This window comes from Chlorocebus sabaeus, chromosome 15, assembly GCF_047675955.1.
Source record: "Chlorocebus sabaeus isolate Y175 chromosome 15, mChlSab1.0.hap1, whole genome shotgun sequence".
Lineage (NCBI taxonomy): Eukaryota > Metazoa > Chordata > Mammalia > Primates > Cercopithecidae > Chlorocebus > Chlorocebus sabaeus.
In genome coordinates this window covers 62,629,251-62,650,884 of record NC_132918.1, presented here as the reverse complement: position 1 = coordinate 62,650,884, position 21,634 = coordinate 62,629,251, and the positions used below count along the sequence as shown (strand labels likewise).

Genomic DNA, 21,634 nt, shown 5'->3' with positions numbered 1-21,634 from the left:
TTTTAGTGGCTTTGCTGTAGCCTTCCATAGTCAGGAAGGAGCACTGCTAGTACAGGAGGATATGGGGTAGAAGGAAAAGGGCTCAGTGATTGTTATGAAAACCCATCCTCTTGGGACAAATCCAGTGTCCCCTGGTAGTGAGGATGTCAGCGGTGGGACACCGCAGTGCTTCAGTGGCTGAAAAACAAGGACGCCTACTAGTGGGATTTCTGCTACTGCCCAGCTACCTAGCCATGTAAAAGTTGCTTTATTTGTAAACAAGAAGGGGTTGAAATAAATGATCTCTAAAGACATTTCCAGTTCTGAAATGATATAATTGGATAGCATAAATTTGACATCTTGAGCTTTGAATTTCAGTTCAGAATTTCTAAAGGCCATTTCCATTTCCATTTAACTTTTGTTTACATCCTGTCCAAAAATGGGAACTGTTATTTACTGGGGGATTTTGTAAGCATCTTTATTTTTAAAATATCTTTAAGAATCACATTATTTCTAGGCAACCCATAAAGAGCAGCATCCACTGACGTTCTCACTTTAATCATATAGAAGGAAGCCCTTTACCATAAGAGTGCTGTACTACTCCGGGTTTGCACATGGAACAAAATATGCTAATTATTTACGTTCTCTTTTACAAGTGATTTCGTAGAAGTTTTTCTGTTTAGTGTTGTTTAGAGTACAGATTTGTTTAGCGTATAGAATATTATTTGGAGTTTGATTTGGAATCAGTTACATCTTTTTTTTTTCCTTGGCAATCACCTTTCACTTTTTTCTTCTCTATTATGTTATTTGCATTATTTGATTTTCTTATTACAAAAATATGATCCAATTTCATTGCAGAAAATCCGCAGAAAATTAGCAAAAAAGAGGGAAAAAATCACCCATAATTCCACCATTTGAAGAAAACCAATATAAACTATTTGGGAACTATCCATTATTTTTTTCTATGCATGTATATATATTTTTTGAAATCAGAATTCATTCTTTACCTAGTACTTTGTAACCTGTTTTCCCAATTAGTATATGGTATGTTATTCTTAAATGTTCTACTATAAAAACATTTTTAAAGGTTGTATAAGTTGGACATGATGGCTCATGCCTATAATCTCAGCATTTTGAGAGGCTGAAGCAGGCGGATCACTTGAGGTCAGGAGTTCGTGACAACTCTGACCAACATAGTGAAACTCCAACTCTACTAAAAATATATTTTTTTAAAAAATTAGCCGAGTGTGGTAGTAGATGAGTGTAATCCCAGCTACTTGGGAGGCTGAGGCAGGGGAATCACTTGAACCCGGGAGGCAGAGGTTGCAGTAAGCCAAGATCACACCACTGCACTGCAGCCTGGGCGACAGAGCGATACTCTGTCTCAAAAAAAAAATTAATAAAAAATAAGGTTTGCATAGCATACTGTTTATAAATGTTCCACAAGTTACCCAAATCACCCATCATTAGACATTTAAGATTTCTGTGAGGTGCCTATGCCCATATGTGTGCATGTTGCCATTGAATGTGTGATGAATACCCTGGGAGTTATTTCTGCATGCATTCATAATCCTTTGAAATAACTTTCTAGGATTGTATTAAAATTTAGAGACAATAAAATTCACATTTATTGAGTGTTTACCATGTACCACTGTGCAAAGTATTTAATCTGGAAAACCTTATGTAATTTAAATTCAGTCCTCCAACAAGCACATGAGGTAGAAGCTATCATTATCACCATTTTGTAAACAGGAAACTGAGGCTCAAAGAACTTTGCTATCTGGTCAGAATCACAGAGAAGGTAAGTGTCAAGCCTAGTATATACTGATTTTAAGGCTTGTGATTTATATTCCAACTTGTTCACCAGTATGGCTGTACAGCTTCACACCTCATACCACTTATTTTAATACTCTTAAAAAGTCTTCTTTGTGCTCTTCCATTTTTTTCTGGTGGTATCTTCCTCTGCTGATACCATATGCTTCTGACTTGGATTTCATTCACACCGTGTATGTGTTTTGCCCTTGTGTACACCACAGCTTCCTCCGAACATCCGTGGCCTTTCCACTTTTTCTCCTTGAGACTTTCCGTTTCCTTTACTTCCCACTTCTTGTTCACCCATCTGCTCAAGAAAGACTGGGCGTCTTTCCTGTCTTCTGGTTGCTATATTTAGCCTGTTCCTGCTGCCTACAGCTAGTGTTGGTTCCCTTGTCTGCTTCTCTTGTGTTCTGAGGACACCCACTTAGAAGCTAAGCAGAACTCCACCTCAGTGCCATTCCTGCCTCACTATTCCCCTGGAGTTTGAATTAGTCCAAGGACAAAAACACCACTGCAGCCTGAATAATCATCTGTCAGCATGGTGTGTGTTGGGGGCAGTGGCCACAGCAGTCTGCATGTCAAACCCCAACCCTGAAAACATAATTATATGAAGTGAAAATGTAACAGGGATGAACAGAAAAGGAAGGGAAGCCTTTCTGCTGAACCTCAGCTCATACTGTGCCCATGTTCTGGCTCAGCTCAGTGACTGCCTCTTTGCCCGGGTGCCATACTTTCCTGCCTCCTAAAACATATTTCCTTATTATTTTGTCTAAGACAAGACTCTCCTTCTTCAGGACCCCTCAAAAATACTAGAAAACCTCCTTTCCTTTCCATATACACAAATTGAAATCATCTTCCCTTTCCAGAACTGTGAGAAGTCCTCTCTCATGTCTCTTTTACAGAACTTATCTTATACCTCTCTTGGCTTTCTGTGCAGGTTTGACCATCCTCTAAACTTTTAGAAATCAGAGGCCATGTTTTAGTCATTATTGTATTTCTCACAAGGCCTAACACGATGCAAATGAACATCATTTTTGAATAAATTAATATGTGAATAAATAATAAACTATGAAAGTTTGTCCTCTTTTTAACAAAGTAGCAGCAGGAACACATTGAACTATTTAATAAAATTGATATATTAAATTTAAACAACTGAGATACATAACATTTAAATAGAAGTATAATGATGCATCAACTATTTGGGGCAGAATGATAGTAGAAACACCACTTATTAAAAAGCAAATTCAAAAAACGATTTCTTCAGATTATTTAGTCAAAAAGAAAATCATTCAACAAACAACAAAACAACACAGCCAGTCATATCTGTATGTTTTTGAAGGAAAACAATTTAATAAGCAATTTGGCATTAGGACTCAGCATTACAACTGGTGAATCTCAGGTAGAGGAAACTGAAATATGGGATTGTTCATGGGAAGGACCATAGTAATGGAGCATAGGAAGGAATGTGTACACAGGGAAGAAATGAGAGTAGCAGGCCAAGTGACTTGGGTTCTCAAAGAGCTATCTAAACCTTAGCATACACTTCCAGAGAATGTGGCTTACAGAGGAGTAGACCATATTTTATGTAGGAGAGAATGAGAGAATATACCTCAGAAGTTTGTGTGAAGAGTAAACATTTTAATACAGCAAAGCTCAGTGTCTGGTATATTACAATCAATGTAAAGGGATTTGATACTAGTTATTTTTCTCTTCTGATAGAGTGGCCCTCATCTTCTGGTCCTTTGCTATAGGGCACCAATTACGATTGGTGATGTTGCACGCTGTAGTCTACACGTGGCCTAACTTTATCCTCCTCTATCAATTTCTTGCCTTGCACATTAATTTGCTATCCAGAGCTTAAGACGGTGATGGGCTCTTAAGCTAATCTTTCTGGGCTAAGCTATGTAAAGGTTGTAAAGCCTGTTTTCCAACAGTGAATCATAAAACTTTGTATTTAAATCCATTTCACTGTCTGAACTTGATTATAAAAAAAAAATTTTAAAGAAAGAATAATTACCTTTATTGAGTGTCTGCTCTGTGCCAGATGCTGTGTTCTCCATATGTTCCCATTTGTTCTCCCCCAATCCTTCCAGGTTGGGTTGAGTAGACCAAGAAATTAAGGAACTTGTCCAAGATTATACAGCTAATAACTGAGAAAAATAGGATGTGAACCCAGGTGTGTCTATTTCAGCATTACTTTGTTCCCCACCCTACGCCCTCCTATAATGGAAGGCAGGACATACACATAAAAGTAAATATAATAAACATTTATCTTCAGTGTCTTATTTACACATAATTACACTAACTGGTAACTGGTTGGTTTCATAAAACCTCAAGGCAATTAGCCAAGCATTTTTATTACAGAGGACCAATTTAATGAAAACACATAACTAAAGCTGTCAATGTCTAAAGCATTGTTAGTTGGGAGGAGTGTGGAGGATGAGAAAAGATAAAAATGTAAAGTCAGTTCCCACAGTTTTAGAAGCTTGATTCTTGGCTCTTTCTTTTATCTGTAATTATATAATATAGTGAAGAATAAATGACAAGCCACCCTTTTGCCTCCAAGTGATTCCATTTCTATTTATAAAGTCTGAGTGATAGTTGAAGGGTTTAGAAATGTTTTAAGATTAAGCAAACTCTAGAGGATAATACATTAGATTTCAGACTATGGATGAGGTTCTTGGTACCTCAACCTGCTTCAACCAGAGTAGTCCTCTTTTATCTCACATATTCGGCTTTTATATAACTATCCCTTTGAAAAAGAAGGTTTAACTGATTCAAAGTTGCCTTTTTCCATGTGTTTATATTGAGACAAACAGATTCTGTTTGTATCAAGATCTACTTGGGGTTTAAGTATTCAAGATGCACTTCAGTGGCTGCCACCAGAGCCCTAAGCAAAAATTGCAAACTTGGAAATTTGTGTTTTTATATCCCTGCATGTTCGCCCAGCAAGTACCCTGGACTGCTACACTCTTAGGACTTCCCCATTAACTATACAAGTTAGAGGGCCCCAGTCTCATCACAGTCTTTATTACAGTAATGTTCCTGCTAGAGAAATAAAATGTTTTGAGAAAGAGGCCCTCTTTAAGCTCATACTTTCCACCAGCTGTTCAACACCTCACTGCCAACAGACTGTGCCTACGTCCTCTAAAGCGTGTCTTCTAAGTTCTTCCTTCCCAGTTTGATTTCCTTTGCAAAAGAAAATAAATCCATTCAGGTAGGAATGACTGCTGAGTATCAAAGCTCCCAACGGCTTTCGTGTTTTAAAAGAAGGGGTGGCTAATCCAAATTAAACTAATGCATGGAATAAACAGAGGAGAAGTTTTTAAACCAAGAAGCACTGCATTCCTTGTGCCCTTGGTCCACTCCGGGCTATCAGCACCCCAATTGGTAGCCACTTGTAAGGCGAAACACAGGCCATAGATTGGCCCTCTCTTTTTAAAAGACTATCAAACTCTGGCCTCGGTACAGTTCTAGACTCAGCTAATTGGGGTTTGTGTCTGCCACAAACTAAAAAGGTTAATGGTTCAGTAGAGTAGACCAGGACCATATAACTTTCTTATTCCATTTACTAGTTTGTAAGTTCCTTGGAAGCAAAGCCTCTAACTTTTGCATTCACCTGAGAGTACTGAATTTAGGTCCAGAGTGGACAGAGAATTACTTAAGGTCCCGTGACTTATTAATGACAGGACCAGGAATAGAACTTACGTTTCCTCATGCCATATGCTAAGTTAATGTTGTTTTCATTCTGCCTCTATTTCTGTTGTCTATTGCTGCATAACAAACCTACTCCAAAATCTAGTACCCCCATCATAGGTCTGTGGATCAGGAATTTGAGCAGGGCTCAGGCTCTTCTTCTGCTCCAGGAAGGGTCTTGACTGGGTCACTTACTAGGCCGGCTTCAGCTGGCTCAGGCTGAAAAGTCCAGAAAAACTTTATTCACATGTCCAGAACGTCTGTGCTTCTCATGTGCCCTCTTTTTCTCTGTATGTTCTCTCCTTTCTTTCAGTATTGTGGCCTGAACTTCTTTACAGCATGGTAGCTAGCTTCCATGAAAGCAGAAGCTGGCAGGCCCCTTAAACTAGCTCAAAATTAGCAGTTTGACTTCGGCTACATGCTCTGGATCAATGCAAGTCATAGACCAGTCCAGATTCAAGGACAGGGGGAATACATATGACCTCATAATGAATAAAGCAACATGCATAGTCAGGGAGGGAAGAAATCGATGGTGGCCATCTTTGGAGACTAACCACAACCATTATTAAACAGCAGATGTAGCCTTCTTTCTCTAATTCCTAGTTTCCTGTGACAACCAGGGAGATTCAAGGCTGTGCAGAAACAAATGAGAAAAAGAAGTAGAAAAAAGCCCTGAAACAGCCCATCCTTTTCTACCTTAATGCTCAGCTGCAGAGTTAGGAAGACAACCCCACCTCTCCAGAATTACTTCTAATTATCCTTTGGCTAAGCTTCTTCTGGAAGTATTTGTTCTTATTTGAGTATTGGAGGAGAGGCTACTACACTTGTAGGATATATAAAGAACATGGTTAGTGCTGCTACTACTATGTCTATTTTCTTTCTTTTTTTTTTTAATTTTTTTTATTTTTTTTTTTGGAGATAGAGTTTTGCTCTGTCACCCAGGCTGGAGTGCGGTGGCATGATCTCAGCTCACTTCAACCTCCATCTCCCGGGTTCAATCGATTCTCCTGCCTCAGCCTCCTGAGTAGCTAGGATTACAGGCGCTCACCAACACTCCCAGCTAATTTGTTGTATTTTTAGTAGAGACAGGGTTTCACCATGTTGACAAGGCTGGTCTCGAACTCCTGACCTCAAGTGATCTGCCTGCCTCTGCCTCTCAAAGTGCTGGGATTACAAGCATGAGCCACCGCACACAGCACTACGTCTGTTTTCTGTGTCAAGTGTTTCAATGCCTATTCCTAAGAGCTAGCTCTTGAGACAGCAGTTAAAAACAATAATTTGCAGTGCTACATGTGCCTATTGTTAAAATGGGATATATCTACAAGTAACCTTTTCAACTATTAATTTCCATGTACAAGTCAAATTATACTCCTTCTCAAAGAGAAAGGATACCTTAGTAGGTTTTTCTTTCCTTCTTTTTTAATGATACAGAGGATTCTTATGCAAAAGGACAAGTAGATCTAAGACTGGAAAATCAATTTTGTAGCCTATTCCAGCTCTGGCAATATCCTTTCTTTGTATTCCAGCTGGCTTTGTTTAGAGTATCCTAAAGGATGAGGATTATTCTTTTTCTCTTGAAAAAAACTCCCATAACCTTCCAAATTTCCTTGGGAAACTTTTTGCTTATATTATCTTTTCCTTAACAAAAAAAAAAAAAGACTTCAACCTTTTGTTACAGTTAGATTGTTTTTAGGTAATTTAACTTAGATAATTATTCAACCCAGAGTACTTTTTCCTAGAAACAAACAAATAAATGAAATATTCTAGTGTCATATCAAGAGAGAGGAGCAACAATTTATGGGCTGCTGAGGCAAAACTTTTCCAAGCGCTTTAGGAAATCTCACATGTTAAGAAATTATCAGATTATCATTGTCTAGAAAATGATGAGATATGTCTTTTTCTTTCTTTTTTTTTTTTTTTTTTTTTTTTTTACAGAGTCCAGGTTCCAGGCTTAGAGATTTGTCTTATAAAAAGGGAAATCTTTGGTTTTGCAAATGTGTGAAAAAGATGCAATGTTTTTGTACCAACTGCTTAGGAAGTATAGTTCACTGAAATCCAAATTGCCCTCTTAATTTGTGTTGCCCAGTGCTTATTGAAGATATATTGTGTGCTTTTTAAATACAAGGTTGTATATGCAAATCTATGCAATGCAAGATTGTATATGCAATCTAACTATAACTTTACACATGGCCTAAAGCTCGAATTCAATTAGGAAAAGTCCAGACCTTTAAAATTTTCCATTTTACCCTTTTTTTATTTTGCTGGCGGTGGCAGTTATTATTTTGTTTTTATTTGCTGTTTTGATTTGTCTAGGTTTAAAAAGGTATCATGCTGCTTTAAACTAGTCTAGATCATTTAGAAAACTATGGGGATTTTATTGGACAATCTCTAAAACATTTCCATATGTTTATCCCTTTACTTTAGGAAGAAGAATTAGAAGCCCAAATTTCCTTCCTTCAAGGACAGTTGAATGACCTGGATGCCATGTGCAAATACTGTGCAAAGGTGATGGACACTCATCTTGGTAAGTGAATTACTTTGGCCCTGGGAATGATAAGAGTCATTACAATAATAGCCACTAGCATGACTTTGTTCTAGGCCCTGTGCTAAGCTGTTTACATGAATTACCTTATTTAATCCTTACAACAGCCATATAATAGAAGTACAATTACTCTCTATATTATATAGATGAGGAAACCAAGGCATAGAGGGATTAAGAAAATGCCCGAAGATTATATTATTAGTAAATTGAGTGGAAATTCAAAATCAAGCAATCTGACTATAGGCTGGATGCAGTGGCTCACAGCTGTAATCCCAGCACTGTGGCAAGCCAAGGTGGGAAGATTTGAGACCAGGAATTTGAGACCAGCCTGAGCAACATAGTGAGACCGTGTCTCTACCAAAACAAAAACCAAACAAAAAAAAATTTTTTTTTTAATTAGCTGGGCACGGTGGCATGTGCCTATAGTTCCAGCTACTCGAGAGGCTGAGATGGGAAGACTTTGCTTAAACCCAGGGGTTTGAGGTTACAGCAAGTTGTGATTGGGCCTCTATACTCCAGCCTGGGTGACAGAGTGAGACTCTTTGTCTAAACAAGAATAATAAAATTAAAAAATTCTTTAAAAGCAATCTGACTACAAATCTCAACTCCTGTGCCCTTTGTAAATGTCTGTTTACCTCAAACCAAAATGAAATATTGAGTTTTCAAGATCAAATAATCAGCTATACTGCTGTGCCAACGTGTCAGTAATCACTAATGTGATTATTATTTTGACAATTCTTTGTTTTTTTATAAAAATGTGTTTTTTAACCACCTGCCTGAAATGCATGACCTTTTCTTACTTCTGACTGTGCTTATATTCTAAGAAATGTCCCAGTTTGAAGTTCATTTTGCATGTGGGTCCTGCATGTCCCACTGGAAAGTCTTGAGGCACTGCTCTGCATTTGTAAAGGTTCTGTATCTCGTATTAGAGATACCTTATGCTGACTCACGTATGAATCACTTCAGTAACTCCATGCTGCTTACAAAAGCTTCTGTCATGCACCATTTTACTATTTTTTTTAGACCATTTATGGGCAGCCTTTGTTTCTTCACTGTCCAGTAAGATTGGTAATTTATGAATAAATTAGGAAACTAAGACATGTACTCATGGAAATGGCCAATGTGCTGCTCTGTAGTGTCAAGAAATGGCAATACCAGGTATTGTAAGAAATCAGGATGCATCCCAGCTGTGAGGAGAAACCAAAGAGAAAGCCTCTGGGGCCTTCGTTGGAGGCAAACTCTCTGCCTTCAAACCCCCCAACAAGCTCTAAGCCATTACAAGTAACAATGGCTGTCATTTGGGTATAGCCGAAACCATACTGGCCTCAATAAAATAATAAATGTTCTCTTAAAAGATTTGGAGAGATGCTGATCTAAGTGGCTGGCTGCCTGACAGTGTCTTATTAGCAGCTGGCTGTGTCCTGTTCTACCCTCAGCCATGTTCCTAGCATCTCAACCACTCCTGCAGGGAAAGGGCTCAAGAGGGAAAAACAGCAGGAGAAACCCCGGTAGATGATTGCTAGGGTAGTATCTGTCATCACAGCAAGAAACATTACCCCTGTCACATTTGATCCACTCTGTTTATTTATTAATAAATAAAGCTGCTTGACCATCATTTTTAAAAATTCATATAGACCTATAACAAAGTCGCCAGTTCAGTCACTTACCACTTGCAGAGTCCAGATAACAAGAGTGAGTTCTGGTATAAGGAGACTTTTTATTCCATAGCTTAGCTTAGGGGAAGAAGTACAGACCCCTTCCCTTAAAGGTACCACCTCACTTTGGGGACAGAAAACAGAGGCTTTTAAAGGGGGACTTGGCATAAACAGCAAATGAGGGAAGGAGCGAGCAGGTAAAGGTCTATGTCAGTGGCTTCAGTGCCTTATCTTCCAGGTGGTTAAGCTGGTGCCAGCATAGGCAGAGCTAGGTTGTAAAGTGACTGTTATCTGAGATACTCTCCAGTGGGGGGAGAGTTTCATCTCGGGCGTACTTGAGGTTGTAAATTGACTGTTGTCTCAAAGAAATCTCTGTGTGGGAGAGATTTCCAGTCCAGGAGCTTCTAAGCAAGCACATAGTTAGGTAAGCTTGCCCTGTAGAGAGTGTCTGGTAAAGGGCAAGTAAAGGTTGCGTTTAAAGAGCTAAGTAGGAAATGGAAAACAAGGTAAAGGGAGGAAAGAGAAAAGAAGAAAATAGTAATTAAAAAAAAAAAAAAACTCATTATCTTTCTCTTAGGAAAATGGGGGTAATAAGTTACAGACCTAATTTTACATGAATCTTATCATTGCACTATAAAATACATCAGAAAGAACTAATAAACAGATAGTTTATATAGTTGTATATGACTAATTATGGTTACTTATTTACATATAATTTGAACTTTAACATGAATGTATAGTTTTTGCTTTTCTGTCTACTTGGATGACCTTTGCATTACTTGACTTTAGTTTTCACCAAAGTAAGAGAGCAAAGAAGTGATGGGGAGAAAGATTTACTGGAACTCTACAAAATCCTGTTAGGAAATTTCGAAGTTGTTTGGTACACATAGCAGCTTTTAAAGCAGCTTAACTTAAGCCTCGGAATTTTCAAACAGCTTTTGCTCTGACTTTGGTCTTTCAATCAGCACTAAAAGAGCATTTTCTCATTGCATGGGAGGGGGAAACACTTTAATTAAAATGGAAAGAAAAGCTTATACCAGCTGTGAATTTTCAACTAACCACAAAACTACATTTGTTTTTGTGTGTATGTTTCACTTTCAGCCGGAACTTGTTCACATAGCTGTTTATTTTTTTCCCCTCATATAAATAGCATGACCGCATTTTTAAAGTGGGATTCAGGGATGCTACCAAGAAATCCTGACCCCAAGGCCCACAGATGCATTTCAGTTCAAATGTATAATATAACAATGGTTAATTAAAAGATGCTCCTAGATTGTAGGCAACTTTGATTCTAAGCAAAGATTTAAGGAAAACATGAAGATTAAGTTGACTTGATGCTCTTGATTTGTTCTTTAACATATTGTGGCTTCTTAAAAATTATTTTAGTACCCTTATTTTTTCCATAGATGTATTTCTCTTTCTGATTATTAAAGGAGAACAAAATTAGAAGGACTAAAATATTCATTAGTAAGGAATTGAATATCATATAGTATAATCTAATTCAATCTTTATAAAGATTAAATTATTTATTAACATAAGTAGATGTTAGTGATAGATTATTAGCGGATAAACACAGATGGCAAAATGGTATATATTTGGTATGAAAATACTGTTACAGTTGTTGCCTAGGTAAGAGGAAGATTATAGAGGGACTTTCCAAGGGACCTAATCTTCTATGCTTAGAAAATAGAAGACATGCCCTGAAAATCTGTGGATGGCTTCAGTGCATGTAACTAGCACTCAGGGGTCAACCTGTATACACAGCAGGCAGAGCCAGTTGTAAAGGTGGTGAAGTGATGTCTGAGAGACAGACAACCTCATGTGGCATCAAACAGATCTAGGGTTGAACCCAGGCCCTATCCCTTAGCTCAGCCTGCTTATGAATGTGTCTTCATATGTCAACACATGTACTTGACATTTCCATCTATCTTGCCAGTTCCTTGCCAAAAAATACTTTTAAACCCTAGTATTGGGAATGGCCCAAAGTGGGTATTAAACACAAGTCATCTCCTCTTTCCCTTTAACTCTTTAACTGTCTCTTCTCAGGGAAGAATCTGAGAGACTCTTCCAGCCCATGGCCATAGAGCTGAATAATAACTTGTCCAGGGCCTACAACTGGTTAGCTGAAGAGCTGGACTAGTACCATATATCCCAATACCCAACTGAATATTCCTCTATCAAATGATGCAAAATGATGCTGGAACGTGAAATGTGCTAGTTCTAAGATGAGGTGCATGAGCTCCTTGAGCAAGAATAGCTATGTCAGAACTTAATGATGCCTCTGGGGCACTTACTGACATAAGGGCTGCTGAGCCTCCATTATGCACTGGGGTACAGGCTACCGAGATGGCTGTGAGAGCTGTCTCAGAAACTTACACTAGAAGTTACTTCTGCGGATCCTTTCCTAATGTTAATTATTTTCACAAAGTTCCATTCATATCAAGAGAACTCCGTAACACCTTATATTTTCTTTTCTTTTCTTTTCTTTTTTTTTTTTTTTTTTTTGGTATAAATGTAAGGGGTACAAATGTGGTTTTGATACATGGATATATTGCACAGTGGTGAAGTCTGGGATTTTAGTGGGACCGTTACCCAAATAGTGTACATTGTACCCATTAAGTGATTTCTCATCCCTCACCACCCTCCCACCTTTCCGAGTTTCCAGTGTCTATTATTCCACACTCTATGTCCATATATACACATTATTTAGCTCCCACTTATAAGTGAAACCATGCAGAATTTGTCTATTTCTGAGTGGTTTCACTTAGCATAATGGCCTCCAGTTCCATCCGTGTTGCTGCAGAAGACGTGATTTCATTCTTTTTTATGGCTGAATAGTATTCCATCTTATATATGTAGCACATTTTCTTTATCCAGTCATCCATCCATTGCTGGACACTTAGGTTGCTTCTCTGTCTTTGCTGTGAACTGTGTCACCCTATGTTTTTGTCACACATGCAATAAGTCTCTTAAAATGTCAAGTACTCTTCAAGGCTGTTTTTATAACTGATAGCAGAACAAATACAGAGAAAATCTTTTCAGTTAAAAATTATTTAACGACATTTGTTCAAATGGCCCTTTAATTATAGAGATAATAAAATTGACAGGTTAACAGTATTTCCTCACAGTTTTGGAACCCAAAACTAGAAAGCCATTTGTGTTGCCAAAACTACCAAAATTCTAATTTTATTACCTCCAAGTGATGGAATTATTTGAATTCAAAGATTTAGAGACAGGAATTGAAAATATGTTTTATTAAATGTAAACTTTTCCTGTCGGCTTTAGAAGAGGTTTTTTACATGTTGATTTTTCTGTTGCTATGGTTACTCCCCTTCTTGTCACCCTGACAGTGAGTTGAAAGCCATTGACAGTATTAATCTCTGTGGCTGAGCTTAGGCTATTTTTAGATATGCCATACTTCACACATAATTGCACGTGGGTGAGCAGCCTACGCTAGTCTGATCTGTGAGCAGCTGGGCTGAGCTGCCAGCTGTTTGCAGGGAATCCATGAGCTGCTCATCCTTCTGGGCTCTAATGCCCTAACCCTCCTGCTCCCAATGGAGGTGTTTCCATTCATCTGTTTGGTATTTGGACACCTTAGTTTCCAGCAGCTTGCCCTTTCATTGATGAGTCATACAGATAATGAGATGGTTAAATGCAATTAATTAAGGAAAATTTGATTTCCTGTGCTTCTGTTGAGAGTACTGCAACTCATAGGATCTTAGAATATTAAAGATGTAAAAGCCCTAGAAATCAACCTAGGTGTTCTTTATTCGCAGATGAGGAAGCCAAGACCCAGGAAGGGTGAGTGACACAGCCAGCTAGCTGGCAATGAGAGTCCAGACCTGAATCCAGTCCTTGGCTTCTCTTTCACTGATTAGTCTACTGAGGCCACACTTGAATCAGTAGTAGGATTTCAAATCTTACGTTATTTTATTGCACCCATCGTAACTGATGTTGTACTTGTCATAATATTTATGCATGAATTAGCTGAAAAAGGAGGCCAGTTTTGAACATCAGTTTATTTGCCTCCGTAAGAACTTCATAAACTTAATTTTCTGATGTTTATAAAAACAACTTTCAACGAATATCTTTGGAAATGTTCAATAAGGCAATTAACAAATGACATTTGAAAAAGTGAGAAAGAAAATGTGATCACCAGACAGCTTTCTCTCTGTCAACTACACTATGTCATGATTATTTTAAGAATTTTAAATACTGCTTTTTATTGTGGGTAGCAGAGTCCTCTATAGGAGGAAAGGATACACTTCACCTGAAGATCTTGTTAAAAATGAAGATTCTGGAGTCCGATGTTGGAGGCACGAGCCTGTGGTCTCAGCTACTGGGAGTGCTGATGTGGGAGGGTCACTTAAGGCCAGGAGTTTGAGGGTACAGTGTGCTGGTGATCTGGCCTGTGAATAACCACTGCCCTCCAGCCGTGCAACATATCAAGATGACATCTCCAAAAAGGGAACCCTGACCAGCGTGGCCATGCCTATAATCCTAGCGCTTTGGGAGGCCAAGGAGGGAGGATTGCTTAAGCTCAGGAGTTCAAGACCAGCCTAGACAACATAGTGAGACCCAGTCTCTATTAAAAAAAAAAAATTAAAAATTAGTTGGGCATGGTGGCACGTGTCTGTAGTCCCATCTACTCAGGAAGCTGAGCTGGGAAGATCACTTGTGCCAGGAGGTGGTGGATGCTCATGCCACTGCACTGCAGTCTAGTTGAGAGAGCAAGACCCTATCTCTAAAAAAATAAAATAAAGAAAAGAGAACCTTTGCTCATTGTTGGTGGGAACATAAATTGGTACAATTACTATGGAGAACAGTTTGGAAGTTTCTCAAAAACTAAAAATTGAGCTAACTAAAAATATGATCCTGCAATTCCATTCCTGGGTATATACCCAAAAGCAAAGGAAATCAGTATATTGAAGAGATACCAGCACTCCCATGTTTTTTTAGCACTGTTCACAATAGCTAAGATTTTGAAGCAACCTAAGTGTCCATCAACAGATGAATGGATAAAGAAAATGTGGTACATAAAAAGAATGGAGCACTAGGCCGGGCGCGGCGACTCACGCCTGTAATCCCAGCACTTTGGGAGGCTGAGGCGGGTGGATCACGAGGTCAGAAGATCAAGACCATCCTGGCTAACATGGTGAAACCCCATCTCTACCAAAAATACAAAAAATTAGCCAGGCATCGTGGTGAGCACCTGTAGTCCCAGCTACTCAGGAGGCTGAGGCAGAATGGCGTGAATCCAGGAGGTGGAGCTTGCAGTGAGCCAAGATCACGCCCCTGCACTCCAGCCTGGGCGACAGAACAAGACTCCATCTCAAAAAAAAAAAAGAATGGAGCACTATTCAACCATAAAAAGAATGAGATCCCGTCATTTGCAACAACATAGATAGAAGTGGAGGTCATTATATTAAATAAGCTAGGCACAGAAAGACAGACTTTTCACGTTCTCTCTTATTTGTGGGATCTAAAAATAAAAACGATTGAACTCATGGAGATAGAAAGTTGAATGATGGTAACACAAAGGATAAACGCTTGAGGTGATGGATACCTCATTCACCCTGGCATGATTATTATGCATTACATGCCTATATCAAAATATCTGATGTAACCCAAAAATATATACACCTACTGTGTACTAGCAAAACTTTAAAAGTAAAAAAAAAAAGAATTTAAGATGCCATCTCAACAGGATTCCGATACAGTAGGTCTGATGTGGGACCTGAACTTCTCCATTTCTAACAGACTTCAAATAACTTGCTGTTACTGGCCCTTGACAGATTCTGAGCAGTAAGGAGTAAGAGAACTTAAATTATTTAGACTGGATTCAGCTAATATATTCATAAACCTGTTAACAGATTCATAACCCCATTCTTCAAGCATGTGTGCACCTAAACTCTGTGGGCAGAGAGCCCACTACCTCCCATAGCATTCTGATGTAGCCTGCAATCCTCTGAAATTCAGAAGTTCTTTTTCAGCCTCCATCACCTTGTTCTAGTTGAAGTTGTTTGCCCCTGGTTTTATCACTGGAAGACTTGCAACAGTTGGTCAGCATCTTCCTTATACCAACCCTATACCTATTTAGAAAAACTTAGCAAACTACACACTACCTTATCCCTCTTCAGGCCAGGATGCCACCACTCCAGTAATGGGGCCTCAGTACAGGCTGTCCAACTTTTATCATTTTGCTTTCCATTTTCTGGTTCTTTCCCTTTTTCTTATATGCTTTTCCACAGGAGGAACCCAAATTGAATTATTTTCTTTCTTTTTTAAAAAAAAAAATATAGAATACCAAGTCCATCATCTTTGGTAAACTTACTCTGAATTCAAAGTGTATCAGCATTTTGGTTTTTCTCTCTTTCTCTTTTAACTGCTCTATGTAGATATTGCAAGCTATATCGAAGGGTGACCACAGTGGCCCCCAGTGGCTGCCTTGGCATTGTAGCACTCCCACGGAGGGTGGCATTCCCACTAAGGACAATCCTTACTTAGGCTCCAAGCTTTTCAGTGTTGCCTTTATTCTTCTAATTCAGTAAGGAAGAGACTTTTTTGGTTAATAGTCTTGTTGGATTTCTTTCTTTTTTTTTTTTTTATTATACTTTAAGTTCTGGGATATATGTGCAGAACATGCAGGTTTGTTACATAGGTATACACATGCCATAGTGGTTTGCTGCACCCATCAACCCGTCATCTACTTAGGTATTTCTCCTAATGCTATCCTTCCCCTAGCCCCTCACCCCCGACAGGTAGCGGTGTATGATGTTCCCCTCCGTGTGTCCATGTGCTCTCATTGTTCAACTCCGACTTATGAGTGAGAATATGCAGTGTTTGGTTTTCTGTTCCTGTGTTAGTTTGCTGAGAATGATGGTTTCCAGCGTAATATCTAAATAAAAGTTTGGTCATTTCTAACAATTATAGTCATACTTGGCAGCTTTGCTATGGAGGCAAGACTCTACTATAGAAGACCAAAATACACCAACTCACCAGCTTTCCCAGTTTGAAAGGGGCAAATGTCCTTTGTGTCATTTCATTCATGGTAGAGCATTTGACACAACAGTAGGATGAAGTTTATATACCCGTCACATACAATAGCAACTGCTATTAGTTCCTATGTGCCGCATTGAGTGCCAAGTACTTCACAAACAGTATCTCTAATCTCCCACTAAGTCTGCAAGTTGAGAGAGAGTATCCCTAGTGTACAGTGGAGGAAATTGTGACTCAGCGTGCCTTACATACTTGGTGGGAGGTTACACAGCTAGGTAATAGCAGAACCAGGCAGGATTCAGTCCCAGCTCTGTCTGATCCTGCAGCCTATTTTCATCCTTTCATACCAGGCTGTCTCTCCATGTTCTCCAATCCCAACTTTCTTTAGCTAATGATCCAACAGCCACAAAACTCATCTACCTCATCATCTGTGGAAACAGGCTTACTACCAATTGCTTGATAGCTCAAGGACTTTGGGGCCACCACAAGCATCTCATGCTGAGGACAAGAGCATATGAGCAGGGAGAGATGAAGCCCAAGATTTAAAGGCTGATGTTCATTGCCTTGTACCATGTTTACATTCTAGCTGCAGAATGGCACTTAACTTTCACTCGGTCCTCATGTCAGCAAAACCTTTTTGGCCTGAAATTCACAACATATATATTTATCTTAAGCCCAGTTCAGAGTCTTATTTGACTAAATGATGTAATTTTAAGGCAGTCATACCCAAACTGCTGTCCTGTCTCATAGCTCCCAAATAAGGGCATGATGGCAAAACCCCAGATTATTTCATATTACCAAGGCATCAACTATGTTTCTGTTTTTATTTTTAGAAGTACATATTCTGCCAAAGGCATCTAGCCATTACTGGAACTTAGAGACCTTTCAAGTTTAAAAATATATGTAGTCTCCTTTTTTGGTTGACTCTAAAGTCATAGCCGTATCACGATTAGGACAGATTTTACTGGGAGGTGTCATGCTTCCATATTACTCTCTGGTGCACAGGGTGATAAGTGCTAGGAGAGTAATATGCCAAATAGTAGAGATCAGTAAAGATTCAGAACTCTATGCCACGCTTACTCAGTTCACTTAAGATAACTATTTATTGGCCTCAAGAATTGTCTTTAGTGTAATACGCAAATTTGCCTAGTCTTACCCGTAGATTTCCTAAGTAATGTTCCTCTCCCAGTGCTGAGTTTTGGGTCTTCAGCCATTCTGGCAGCTGGATGCCAAAGAGGATCCTTGATTATATTTCTGTGCAATCTTCATTTTGCTTTTTAAGAAAATTAACTTGGCTCTTAATAGACCATCAGTGAGTGTTATTTCTCTTCACCTGCCCCTACCACTTCTCAATCTAAGATCTGGTTAATCATATTAGTATCTCTTAAATCTTCATCTGGGATATGTCTCACCTACATTTATTCCTTAGGGGATAAAAATCAGCCCTAATGGTAGCAGGAAGGCCCTTGCCTCACATTGGTCACTTAGCCAATTACCTGCTCTCTCATGTAAAAACAGGTTCTGGCTGGGTGCGGTGGCTCTAATCCCAGCACTTTGGGAGGCCGGGGTGGGCAGATCATGAGGTCAGGAGTTCGAGACCAGCCTGACCAACATGGTGAAACCTTGTCTCCACTAAAAATACAAAAATTAGCCAGGCGTGGTGGCGCACGCCTGTGATCCCAGCTACTCAGGGGGCTGAGACAGGAGAATTGCTTGAACCCAGGAGGCGGAGGTTGCAGCGAGCTGAGATCATGCCACTGCACTCCAGCCTGGGTGACAGAGCGAGACTCCATCTCAAAAAAAAAAAAAAAAAAAAAGATTCTAGGGGAATGGTGAAGTGGGGAGTGGTAATCTGAAATTGAATTCAATGTATATGTAAAAGTTAAGTAAAATTTCAAGGTAGGGAGAGAGAGCAGGAGAGAATATACTTCTTCAGGAATACCTACAGTGATGCATAGCTTCACATGAAGAAAACCAGGTTCTCCCCCAGAGTACTAGTGATTTCAGAAACACTAGCAAGGAGCAGTGGGGTTTTAAAGTGATAGGAATACATTGAATAGAGCGCCATATTTAGAACCTGAACACCTTGAGCACCATATTTAGAGCCTGGCACCTTTGGTGCCAGGTAGAACAGTGCAGTTTCAGGAAGCATTCAGTCTCTGAGCCTTATCATTGAATTATTGTCCAAGAGTGAGAGAGAAAGCAAGAGGGACCCAACAGCGAGGTGCTATTGGAGGGAAGACTGCTAATGGGAAGCCGACGCTTAGATGTGGTAAGTTCAAGGGGGACTTTGAAGAAAAGGCAGGACATGTCGTTATAGGGAAGATGGGAGGGACTTCTAGAAGGGGGAATGGATTTGCAAGGACACACAAAGATACACACTATGTACTGGAGGTTGCATGATGAATTTGATTCCTTCTCCTAGGGTTTGGACAACTATGGCACACACCCTGTGCACAGACATCCCTTTGTCAATGTTCAATAAAAGCCAGTAGTGACAAATGACAGGTCTGCCCCTCTTTCTGACTAATGGCCACCTCTTAAGCCACTGTCACACTGGGCCTGCCTCCCTTAATCCGACCTTTCTATTTTATAACAGCATGCATAGTTCCTCTTTAGAGTCTACAACAGTCCCTTATATGAGATTGTTAAAGGTCAGGTTAACTAAATTCCTATCAGAGATGAGAAAGCCTCAAAAAACAGAATCCAGATATCTGAATATTTAAGGAATCAAGGGAGGAGGAAACATAGTAAGCAATAATAGTAATTGCAAGACAGTACGCAGAAATAGAAAGCTTTGATTATCTCATCTAATCCTCCCAGCAACCTTCTGAGATGGGTATTACCCCCATCTCACTGATGTGTTTAGTGACATACAGAAGATCATATCTCAAGGTCATCAAACCCCAAGCCCTTTGTTACTGTTGCCAGTGCTCCAAAATGCTCTCTGTTAGAAATGATTGTACAATCTGTTTTGCGTATAGGTAACTGCCTGTTTCTGGCTGACCTCACTTCAGTCAGTTCCACCATGGAATAAAAGACACTGTATCTCAAGGCAATCAAGTCAGTGCCAATATCCCATCCTGTGCCTCTTCATATCTCTGGTCCCTTCATCAGTGCCATACACATAATCAGGGAGCTCAGGAGTCTGAAAGATCTGAAATCTAATCCCAGTTCCACCACTTTCAAGTCGTGAGACCTCAAATAACAGACCTGATATTTCTGGCCTTGGCTTCCTTTTCTGTAATATGTTGACGGTTCTCATCTAGAAGGGTTGCTGAGATAGTCAGTGAGGTAACATGGCATGTAGATATGAAAACTACTGGGTGCGGAGCTTCCATAGTGGGTTAGGTGTGGTGCTAAGCACTTGACCTGTGCTGTCTCCCTGTTTCTTCACAGTCATCCTATGAGGAGGGTGCTGTTATTACCCCTCATGCACACGGAGGTTAAATGCCTTGCCCAGTTCCACCTCTGTTAAAGCCAGATGTTCTGCTTTTGTCCCCTTTCTACTCACCCCCTCACCACCACCAAATAAGGCTTATGTCACCTTTTGCACCAGCCATTTAAAACATTTAGTTGAAAACACATTCTAGCATTGAAAAAGTTAAGTTTTTAAGAAATTGGAAAAGTGGTTTGTTTACCATTTTCATTACCCTTAGAGTTAGAGATCTATTTTTGTGGCACTGACATTCCATTAAAAATAGTGGCATCACCATGGGGTTGTTAGGAGAATGAGATTTTTGTGTGTAATTTCCACAGAAGTGGTTAGTTATGTGACATTTTTTTCCCTTTTAGTTTCAGTGCTCCAACATTTATAATACATAATACTTAAATGTGAGGAGATTATAAAGAGTATAATCTTCCTTTTACACAGAAACAAAGAGAAAGAGCCTTTATAGCAAAATTTATTCTGCCTTTGGCTATGAGGAGAATTGTGTTTTACGTTGGAAATGTAAACATTTTAAGTCATGGAAAGACATCATTAAGTTTTTCTACTTTTACTTGCAGATGTAACTTACTTAAAACAGTAGATTTGTGACTAGGAGGTTATATGTAAGTAGAATGCTTGTAAGTGCTACCTTATATAGGGGAACTGTTAGGGAAAGGATTTACATGGTCAGTATTCTTAGTAAAATGTAAATTCTTGTATTCAAAACATTTAACAGTCTCTGAATATGCCCTTTTGTTTTAATTTGAATTTACCCTGGATTTCTTAAAGTGAGCCTAGTCAGCTTAGCTGATTAAAAAAAAAAGGTTTATCCCTGAAATTAAGTGAACAGTTCACTTAACCAGGGGAGATGGTCCTGGTTTTCAGGGGAGACGGTCCTCGTTTTCATCAGGTCCTAAAAGGTGGTTCTTGACTCAGTCCATAAATTAAGGCTAAAGAATTGCTAGATGAGGGTATGCTGGTGGTGATACCACAGCTCTGAGTTCTTCCCTCTTGGGTGAACCCACTCTGCACTGCTTTCTGCAGCTGTCTTGCACATCAGGCCAGAGCATTGTATTCTGCATGGAGGACAAGATTAGTAGGTTGCATTGTCTTTTATTGGAGGAACTGGATGCTTTCATCCTGTGTTACAATTAGGCAGTCTGGCTGCTGTACTAGGTCCAATATTGTCTCATCTGAACTTATGGTGAGACATCTGGCACCTGTGAATGTGACCTTATTCGGAAATGGGGTCTTTATAGATGTAGTTCAGTGAAGATAAGATCATACTAGATTAGGGCTCACCCTAATCCAGTGGCTGGTGTCCTTAAGAGGGGAAGTTCGATAACAGACATACAGGGAGAATGCCGTGTGATGATGGATGCAAAGACTGGAGCAATGCATCTACAAGCTAAGGAATGCCAAGGATTGTTGACAACCACCAGAAGCTAAGTAGAGTCAAGGAGGAATTCCCTAGAACCTTTGGAGGAAGTGTAGCCCTGCCAATAGCTTGATTTC

General features: G+C 39.4%; 1 protein-coding gene across 12 annotated transcripts in view; it reads left to right on the top strand.

The window, feature by feature from the left end:
- Positions 1–21,634, top strand: part of TBC1D5 (TBC1 domain family member 5) — a 567,416-nt gene that overhangs the window by 530,854 nt on the left and 14,928 nt on the right. For all 12 annotated transcript variants that reach the window (XM_073023627.1, XM_073023630.1, XM_073023626.1 and 9 more), the window contains one exon: positions 7,915–8,014. In XM_073023627.1, the coding sequence (XP_072879728.1) occupies positions 7,915–8,014 (100 nt within the window). The remainder of the gene's footprint in view (positions 1–7,914; positions 8,015–21,634) is intronic.